The sequence below is a fragment of the Xenopus laevis genome, chromosome 8S, assembly GCF_017654675.1.
Source record: "Xenopus laevis strain J_2021 chromosome 8S, Xenopus_laevis_v10.1, whole genome shotgun sequence".
NCBI lineage: Eukaryota > Metazoa > Chordata > Amphibia > Anura > Pipidae > Xenopus > Xenopus laevis.
In genome coordinates, this window is record NC_054386.1 from 66,580,828 (window position 1) to 66,591,033 (window position 10,206).

The following is a 10,206-nucleotide window of genomic DNA, read 5'->3' on the forward strand; positions in this document are numbered from 1 at the left end:
CTGAGTTTTGCATTTTATTGGTGCAAGAATGCATACATCAGAATTTCCAAGCTGGAATGGAGTGGCCTTTTTCTGTTTGTTCTTTTAAGTGCCCTTGGACTATACCAGGGAAATTGAATTACTAACTTGTTTTTAGGTAAGGGGTCATGTTGGCATGATCAGACTGAGATTCAAAATATGTCAGAGGACCACATTTCATCATAGGCCCAATAAAAATTGCCACTCTATTTCAGGTTACAGGAGCCCCTGTGGCATTTACTTGAATATACAGTTTGTCAGTCCTGCCCTGCATGTTGGTTGAAAGGTAAAACACCTATTTGGGCAATATATGGCATTTTACAGCTGTTGGTAGATTTATCTTGGTGTTTTTAAACAAGGACAACACTAAGACATAGGGGCAAATTCACTAAGCGTCCGAAAAATCCGAAGTTGCGCTCAGGGAGGTGAAAGGCAGCGAAGTTGCGCTAGCGTTAATTCGTCAAGCAAAGCGAAGTTACGTTTAATTATGCCTAATTTGCATACGGCCACAAGTTAAAGTACAATGGACGTATATGTAGCAGCAAATACTGTACATTACACTACACAAGCCTGGGAAAGCTTATTTTGCCCTATACATGTCACCACTGTATAGTTTAGGTGCCAAATGTAGGGGGAAAGGAGGGTTGCACCAAAAAAATTTACCATCTTTTTCAGCCTATCACTCAGTAAAAGACGCCAGCGTTTTTTGGGACTTTTTTTTAAACAAGCCCTATCTACTCTATTGCACTTCGCTTGGTCTGAGGTGGAGAACGCAAGTCTGGCACAAGAGGTAAAGTTCAGTAAAATGCGCAAGTTAGTGAATTAGCGTAGTTATGTCCCTTCGCCATACCGCAACTTCGCCTGGCGTAAGCGTATGAAGTAGCGCTAGAGTAGGTCCACTTCTCTAGCGAATTTATGCCAACGCCCGTTAATAAATTGGCAAAGTATGAAATGACATCACGCTGTTGAATTTTCACTAGCGTTAGCCACTTCGCCCTTTAGTAAATTTGCCCCATAGTTACTGTTGGCTAAATCTAGATTTAAATCTACATATAGATGAATCTATGAACAGTAAGTCTACAGTATGTAAATGTTAATCTAAAAGAGAGTATAGCAGCATAATCATGTTATGGTTAAAAATGTTTCACTGGTTTGTAATAGTAGAGGAATTAGCAACAGGAAGATAATGAGCTATTGCCTCATTATACATCTCAGGGTGGTTTGCCACTTGAAATATTGCATCTTGTTTGTTATTTACAGGAAGGCAGGCATTGATTAAAGGGTACATTCTGCACCCAGCTGGCAATACTTGTTCTAGTTGTGCCTTTTTAATATATAGTGAGGCCAGATGTGAAAGCTGATCTGACTGCAGAACACCTATAACATGCCCCATAGTTAAGCCCACCAAGAGGTGAAACTCATGCTCTTCATTCTCTGGTACAATCGCTATGAATCTTATGAATGTTATTTTCTGTAGGCCATGTGCCATATTTGTAGCCTTGAGTCTTCTATGGGCAAGATCTAATTGGCAACCTTAAAGCTCAAGTGTTGCAACTATGTTAGGTTGCTTTGTTCTTTATTCTGCTATTCACGCTAGTGACTGCAACTGTGCTACATTAGAGGGACAACTGCTATTAATGGAAGACCACTGTCTAGCCATTCATCTTGAAGTAGATTCAACATTCTATTGCAGAGGTCTGCAGTCTGACCTCTTATCATCCACAGCACAGCTGTCCGTTCTGCAGTTAATTTCTAGCTTTGTCTGGACTATATTTCCCATCATCCCTGGCTTGCCAAAAGCTGTTGTTGGGAATAGCTGGCTGGGCCATCCATCTTTATGTAGATTTGACATTTTACTGCAGAGATCTGCACTGTGACCTCTTAATCTATCTCCCATAGAACAGATGTCCATCCTGCAGTTAGTTACATGTATCTGAACTATTATTGCTAGCATTTTCTGACTGCCAAAAACTGAGGATTGTAGTTTAACAAAGGTTCGACCTGCTTTTTTAATGCTGTCCAGGGAAAGAAGGCAAGAGGAAGTAGTAACTGGCTATATTTAATGCTGCTTAGCTAAACAAGGAAATACCAACCATTTAGGTGTTGGGTTTTAAATATTCAGCTAATTCATTCTGCGCAAGACGTATTTGCCAGCTGTACATTGTGCTCTTCTCAGGAAATTGATACAGTACTCACAGATACAATTATTCTGGACTTCTGCAATGTCAGACAGTCTCTTGTCAGGACAAGATAAATAAGATAAACTAGTATCACAAAAGGCAGTGTGTATTGTTTCTGTCTGAGATCTATGTGGCTAGCACGTAAACACATAGTTCCTAGTGCTACAAACCCCAGGCAATTCTTCCACAGCTACATTTATATTTAAATAAAGAGTCCATCATCTGTGGACATGATAGCAAGGATGTGAAATAATTCTTCCAGCCATAAATGCTACTGAATATGACTACTGGGTCATATTTACAGTAGGTAACCTTATAAAAAAGGTGCTTCATTCCCATGCATCACATTTTGTATTCTCTAAATAAGACACTCATTACCTCCTTTACAGTCAATATTTATATCTAATGTGTATGTGTGCTGACATGGGTATGCCCTTCTATAGTACAATGCTGTAGAATATGTTGTTGCTTTATAAATACATTATTATTTTATAATACCACCTTTCATTAGTTCTTCTGTACATTATATGTATTATACTCCCGACTTCAGAGGGACACATTTTGTTCTATATTTTAGTTGTAACATCACTAATATAGTTTGACACACATTGGCAACTTTTATAATGTTGTTATTTTGAGACAAATGTATGATTTTTGGGGCAACGTCATGGGCCTCAAACTGGCAAAACACAAAAACAGTCAATATAAAGATATATATTTATAGAAGATTCATAAGATGATTAGGCTAATAACTAACCATGCAGTTCTCTGTCTGTTTTGAACTACAGCCCCCAGTGTCCTTTGAAAGTGAAAGTCACAGGTGGGAGTAATAATAATGAATATACCTATATTAGAAGGTTACTGCAATGCGCACTCAGTGGCCCAGCTGTGTATTCTATATATATATTTTTAACATCTTCTAGCCTAAGGTACTGGGAATTGTAGGTTGAAGGTTGCAGGCTGAACATCATAAACCAATTATCTAAACTACAGCTTCAGGCTAAGAAGTTTGCCAAAAATCTACCTCCTAATGATAATATAATGTTAAAAGTCACATATGAATCCAGTTATCTATATTAAAGCCTATTGTGACCAAGGATTCTATTCCCTTAAAGGAATTGTTCAGTGTAAAAATAAAAACTGGTTAAACAGATAGGCTGTGCAAAATAAAAAATGTTTTGAATATAGTTAGTTATCCAAAAATGTAATGTATAAAGGCTGGAGTGACTGGATGTCTAACATAATAGCCAGAACACTACTTCCTGTTTTAAATCTGCATATCTCCAGTGTTTTGGAATGCATTCAGATGCAGCTGGACAGCATGCTGAATTCTCCCGTCCTAGGCCCTGGCCTTTGTGGCCTTTCCACCAATCTGGGCATGATGATTGGGGGGTGCAGCTACCTCTTCTGCCTACCCCTAGACCGGACTCACCTGGCACTCGACTTACGCGTATGTGAGCATGTCGTCACTGTGCGTGACATCACTGCGCATTTGCTTACACCCGTGACGAGGGAAGTGGGGACAACTGGCCAGCTGGGTTGCCTAGGGCCGGCCTGGCCCACCTCTGACTGCACTGCTATGACATGAATGTCAGCACTTTAGAGTTTATACAGTACAGAAATGGTTTAAACTACGTAGGTCCTTTTCTTTGTGTACACATTAAATCTTTTAATAGCACCTACTCTATAAATACTAAAAACTGCAATGGCAGAAAGCTAAGGTTCCCCCCTCAACCCGAACAGTTTGTATTTACTTAAAGAACTAAACCCCCCATATAATAAAACCCACTAGCCCCTACCATCCATAGTCCCCCCTCCCTGCTCCTTCCCACACAGGTGATAACTCCAGTAATTGCCCCTACCCCTCGTTGCAGAGTAAACGCAGTGGAGCTCATGGGCGCCATCTTCTTCTCTTCTGTAATCTTCGGACATTAAGCTGAAGGGAAGGAAGAATACCTGAATATTATCGAAGAGAAGAAGATGGCTTCCGTGAGCTCCGCTGTGCTAACTCTGCAACGAGGGGTACATATGCACACAAAAGCCATGAATATCTTGTAATGATACCCTTATAAACAGTGAGTGATGTCATCAGTTATAAACAGTGAGTAGTGATGTCATTTGTGTCACATGACTCACTAAAACTCGTGTATTATAATAAATAAATATCAGGATATTAGAAGTAACCTTGGAGTTCCATGGCCTGTTCAAAAACACTCAGCCTTTTGCTTTTATATGGTCATGTAACTCCTCTGTGATTTATGATATCCTTAGGGCTAGTCCACACGGGGAGATAGCCACGCGTTTGCGGTCGCGGCGACAAAGCGCCGCGCCAGTCGCCGCGACCGGCGCAGGCGACAGTTTTGTATGGGCGCCTATGTAAAAACGCCTGTGCTAACCACACGAGGCGATGCGCTTTTCAACAGTCGCCTGAAAATGCCTCGCCAGGCTTTTTCAGGCGACTGTTGAAAAGCGCATCGCCTCGTGTGGTTAGCACAGGCGTTTTTACATAGGCGCCCATACAAAACTGTCGCCTGCGCCGGTCGCGGCGACTGGCGCGGCGCTTTGTCGCCGCGACCGCAAACGCGTGGCTATCTCCCCGTGTGGAATAGCCCTTATATTTTACAATATGGGGTACTTTATTTACACTATTTATATATATATATAAATCCCAAAGAACTATACAAAGCTACCAGACTATGCAAGAATCTGCCAGGTGTAACAAAGGACCGTAAAGGCCTTATTTGTTTAAGATTTCTATTTGCATGAATTCTCCTTTCCATAGATTTTCTACAGCAACTCTCTTCACTTTTCCTTTTTTTCCCCCCCAGGCGGGTGTTCTTTTTGAATGAATGACGTCGACGGCCGCCTCAGCCAATCAAGACGCCCCCGGGCACGGCGAATTATTCATGAGTCCTAGACCCAATGACCGGAGCGGGAGGTTGTTTTAAACAGGGGGGAGAGGCGTGCGGCCAATCAGGAAGCTCTCGTAGTAAGCTAGCGCGAGGCAGCGAGCCAGGCTTTTAGCTCAGAGCGGCGTGCGCACGGGGGGACACCACACTTAGCGAACAATACAGGTAACGTCCTACAGCTTCTGTCTGCCTTTCTGGCACCCCCTCCTTTTTCCTAAACTTTCCGCTTGGTCCCGCCGGCCTTATCTCTTCCTATTCCGTTGGTTTCCCTCTGTCGTATTGTGTATGTGTGTCTATACCTGTGCCGCTTGCTTCACTTTCCCTTTCAGTAATATATATATATGCGTGTGTGTGCCGTCTGCACATTCGCTTCAGTGTATAGATATGTATGTGATTGTTAGTATTTTGCCATTGCTTCGTACGTTCCATTGCTAGAACCCGTTGGGAGAACTACAACTCCCATCATCCCTTTATCCGCAGAGCTGACGCGCTGTGCTGGGACTTGTAGTCGTGTAAAAAAGATGGGCTACTGTCGCTGATGCCTGTGTGTTTGGGGCATTGCAATAGCTCTGCAATAACATGGCTGTCCCTGTCATCCTCTGCCTTGTTGTTTCTCTGTCTTAGGAGGAAGAAGAGGGAGGAGGGGTGGGGAGGGTAAATCCCCCCACTTCTATTTACCCCGTTTTTTAGGTATAACGTTTATTTAGTAGCCCTCAGTTAGTGCCCTGTATGTTCCTCTGCAGCTTTGCTCTGCGCCTCCCATTAATAACACTGGGAAAAACCTGCGCTCGTTTGATCCCCGCTCTTTAAACTGCTCCCGCGGGCCAGGGGAAGTATTATAAACCCCCCAAAATACCTCAACTCTTGCCCCGACTCTTCCCTGTCCAGTGCTGTCGGTTTTTTCCTACTTTCCCTCGTCGTTTCTCCGTTTTTCTACTTTTTATACCGCGCCCCCTACCCCGTGTCTCCCTCCCTTTGACTGTAATGGCTGAACGCGGCTCTTTGTTAAACAGGGTATTGCGCTAAGTCTCGGCGTGTAGGGATGGGGGGGCACCGTAAATCGCCTCCCCGCCGCTCCGTGCCGCCTCGTTCGTGAATATAAACGTCAGATTCGGTGAGAGGAGAGTCTGCTCTTTCCAGCCGTGCCTTTTGTGTCTTTATCCCGCTCTCCGCTGCTGAAAGAGGCGAGTCCGTATGCGCGGGGAAGGAATGCAGTGAGTGTATAGCAGTGTCTATGCACACAGAGAGAAGCCATTTTAGTGAATGGAGAGCCCATTGCAAACAACAGCTTGGGCTTCTCTATATACTCCATAGCAAGGCTATATACTCATACACGAACCGCCGGCACCGCAGATTAATCCCAAATTCCCCCACAAACCTCCAGCCCACATTCAAATCACAACTAAAGGGTTTCTGAGGGCTGCATTTTAGGGGGACTTTCTTTCATGAAGAAGCATTTCACAAAATGGAAGATGAATTATTGGTGTCTTGTTGACCCGCCGTCTTTTCTTTTTCCCTCGCAGTGCAGCTCTATGCAGGGGCTGTGCCTGCAACTCCAGCCAGCAATAGGGGCACATTTATTCACACACGCTTTTTAGCAGTTTTTTCTTCTCCTTTCTCATAATAATGACCTTGGCTGTGGGGAAACATGAAGATGGCAGGGCTTTGTGTTTTGTTTTTTTTATGCTTCCATGTTTTGAAGTTATAACATGCCTTACTTCACCTTTATTTTATTATTTTTATGTTATCACATACTTCACCTTTATCATTTTTATAATTTTTTTTTATTTTATCACACTTAACCTTTATTCATTTTATCTTTTTTTTAATGTTATGTTATTTTATAACTAATTCTTTTTATGTTTTGCACTTTTTTTAAAAAAAAAATAAATATAAATTTTTTATTTTTCATGCTTTGTTTTTACCTGACATTTCAGTCTTTATGTGGGGGCGGGTTATTTTAGTTAAAGAATTCTATTTTGCTAATTATTTATTTATTTATTTTTTTATATTTAGACGTTTGTCCTGCCATAATTGGCTCAGTGGTGAAAGCCAAAGAGGAGAAATTGCTGATTTTTAACCAGTAGTTGCAAAGATTTCAAAGTCCTCTAAATACAGAAGGCCAGTTGAGATCCCATGGATCCCCAGCATAAACCTAACTAGCCCATAGTAAAGTACAGTTGAAGGTTTAAACCTAAAATCTGTTACAATTGCCTAGTACCGTGGGTCAGGTTTGTTTATGCTGGGGATAGTTGTGACACCTGACTAGTGTATATAAATATCTTTTTATAATGCAATAGGTTTATAAACAATATTTCAAAGGGGTGGTTCACCTTCTGAACACTTTTTATTTTTTTATTTTTTTTCAGTTGTTACCCAGAATGACTCTCTTCAGTTACTTTCCATTATTTATTTTTTACTGTGTTTCCAAAATCTAAGATTAACGTTCCGGTCCTGTCTCTGGTGTTTTGAGTCTGACAGCTCAGTAATTCAGGTGCAGACTCTAAACTGTTAAAATTTGGCAGCATTTAGTTGATCCATTTCTCAGCAGCATCTCTGGAGCATTAGCAACTATTGTATCAATTCTAACAGTTGCCTGTAATGAAACCCAGAGATTCTGCTCAGCAGGGACAAAGAAAACAAATGGATCAACTAAATGGTATCAATTTAGAAATGTTTAGTGGTTGGCAACCCCCCCCCCCAAGCTTCTTTAGAAGTTGAAAAAACTCACTTTACACTTCAATATTAGAAAAATTTTGACACATAGAAAATAGAAAGTAATTGGAAAAAGTTATTTCTGGTGATCTATCCGGAAAACAATTAGTTGTTTGAAGGTGAACAACCCCTTTTAAGGAATAGTTGGTTAGTTGCCACACTTTTTTTTTTTTTTACATGGGTCTTAATTTTTTTTTGTTCATTTTTGCAGCCTGTGTTTAGAGTGGTGGTGTGTGTAATGGCACAACAAAGTCCAGCTTATGTAGCCAACATCTTCAATGCTGAGCGCAGTCTACACAAAGTGTAGGGGGTAAGGGGATTCTGAAAGTTGTAGTTCAGCATTTGAACTGCTAAGGGTTAATTGTACAGAGTCTACAGACCCCTTTAACATTTTTCCTCCAGTGTTAATCGTTGTTTGAAACTTCTGTGCGATGTCCGTAAAACACTAATGCGTGTATCTTGTTTTTTTTTTTTGTTAAGAGTAAAGATGGCTAAACGTGACCCTAAGAAGCCGAAAGGCAAGATGTCTGCTTACGCATATTTTGTGCAGACATGCCGCGAAGAACACAAAAAGAAAAATCCTGAAATCCCTGTCAACTTTGCAGAGTTTTCCAAGAAATGCTCTGAGAGATGGAGGGTATGTTGTCTGATAATAATGGGTTGTGTTCATCTTTAAGATAATCCATGCCTATTAAAACAAATGGCTTTTGTATTATGCAGTCCATGTCGGGTAAAGAGAAGTCAAAGTTTGAAGACCTGGCGAAGGCAGACAAAGTGCGGTATGACAGAGAAATGAAAGATTTTGGACCTGTAAAGAAAGGCAAGAGGAATAAAGACCCAAATGCCCCTAAAAGGCCACCGTAAGTACCAAGTTTGCTGGGTGGTTGTAGTTTGTTGTTTTTGTTTGTATAAGCTGCTAATTGTGACTTACCCCCCCCCCCCCCCCCCCCCCCCCACAGATCTGGCTTTTTCCTTTTCTGCTCAGAATTCCGTCCAAAAATAAAATCTACAAACCCTGGTATTTCCATTGGTGATATTGCAAAGAAACTGGGTGAAATGTGGAATAACCTAAGTGATGGTGAGAAGCAGCCATACAACAATAAGGCAGCTAAACTTAAGGAAAAGTATGAAAAGGTAATACTGAATTGAACATTTTTACTTATAGTATGCATTCCCCGGAAACTGCTTTTTTTAATTTTTTTTTAATTTGCTACTTTTAAAGGATGTTGCTGACTACAAATCTAAAGGAAAGTTTGATGGTGCTAAAGGAGCCCCAAAATTAGCACGGAAAAAAGAGGAAGATTATGACGACGACGAAGAAGAGGAGGAGGATGAAGAGGACGAAGAAGAAGATGATGAATAAAGTTGTACATTCTGTCCATGTGAATACCATAGAGTAGGGGAACCGCAGTCAATGACTCCATCTTAAATAAGGTGGTCAACTTGCCCTCATTAGGTTTAATTGCAAAAATTTGATGTAAACTGTTTCATAATGTTGCTCTTGGAATTGTAACTGGTTTACATTAAGTAGCAGTGCGTGGTAACATGAGCAATATGAAACTGTCAAATCTGTACATATTTCTAAACTTTTTTTTAAAGAAAAGGCACTCTAGTGTTCTCCTCACTCTGTGCACTTTCCTGTTAGTGTAACAAAGCATTTAAAAATGTTTCAAGCATTTTTTATTTAAGGTGTTACTTAATGGTTATTGATTAGAAAATCCTGGGTTATGGATTGTACATATGGATCTGTAAACTAGACAAATTCCTATGGTGCATATTTCTTGGAGCTCTTGGTACCTCAGGGACTACAAACTCCCCTGGACTAGGATCCCCCTTTTCAAGGGGCTGCCCTTCTAGCCCAAAGCATGCACACAAAATCAATTTACACTACATTTGGCGTCTATTTAGCTTAAAGTTGTCTTTCTGTATATAGTGAGATTAGCATTCTGCCATTAGTTGTTGAGGGGTTCAGCTGGCATGAGAAACATTTATGGGTTTATTTTTTAGTTAAGTGCGGTAGTTTTTAAACAGACTGTAGACACTACTTTACTGACTGAAGTGAAGAGCGAGTGAGTACGGTATCTGCGAGTTCAAAAACGTTCTGTACTTAAAATTTGCATTTTTTTTATGTTTAGAATGCTGAAATGTTTTTGAAGCAAAATAAAACAGTATTACATTTTTTAAGACTGTTCTTGAGAAACGTTCTGCATGCTCCACTTATTTCCAGGATCCAAGTTTGAACAAATGTATTCATCAGGTTTGATTTTATGCCTGTGCTGTCTGCTAAAAATGTTGGTGGGAGGGTTTTATACTATTAACAAGAATCTATAAAGTGCCAATTTATCCCATAGCACTATGCAAAGAAGGGTGATCATTGAATATAA

At 40.7% G+C, this 10,206-nt stretch overlaps 1 protein-coding gene across 2 annotated transcripts; it reads left to right on the forward strand.

The window, feature by feature from the left end:
• The first annotated feature begins 5,196 nt into the window (after positions 1–5,196).
• On the forward strand, positions 5,197–10,001 carry hmgb3.S (high mobility group box 3 S homeolog). 2 transcript variants are annotated; one of them, XM_041574315.1, is made up of 6 exons: positions 5,212–5,272; positions 8,034–8,132; positions 8,303–8,459; positions 8,543–8,682; positions 8,782–8,956; positions 9,045–10,001. In XM_041574315.1, exons 2-6 carry the CDS (start codon positions 8,101–8,103, stop codon positions 9,183–9,185), a joined length of 645 nt encoding a protein of 214 aa, XP_041430249.1. In that variant the 5' UTR covers positions 5,212–5,272; positions 8,034–8,100; the 3' UTR covers positions 9,186–10,001.
• The last annotated feature ends 205 nt before the right edge of the window (positions 10,002–10,206 follow it).

What these genes read in the sequence shown, in the direction of transcription:
- hmgb3.S (XM_041574315.1), top strand. Translation starts at nt 8,101, where the DNA reads ATGCTGAGCGCAGTCTACACAAAGTGTAGGGG. An exon ending in GTCTACACAAAGTGTAGGGG is followed by an intron (nt 8,133 to 8,302) that starts GTAAGGGGATTC and finishes TTTTTTGTTAAG; the next exon opens with AGTAAAGATGGCTAAACGTG. An exon ending in AATGCCCCTAAAAGGCCACC is followed by an intron (nt 8,683 to 8,781) that starts GTAAGTACCAAG and finishes CCCCCCCCACAG; the next exon opens with ATCTGGCTTTTTCCTTTTCT.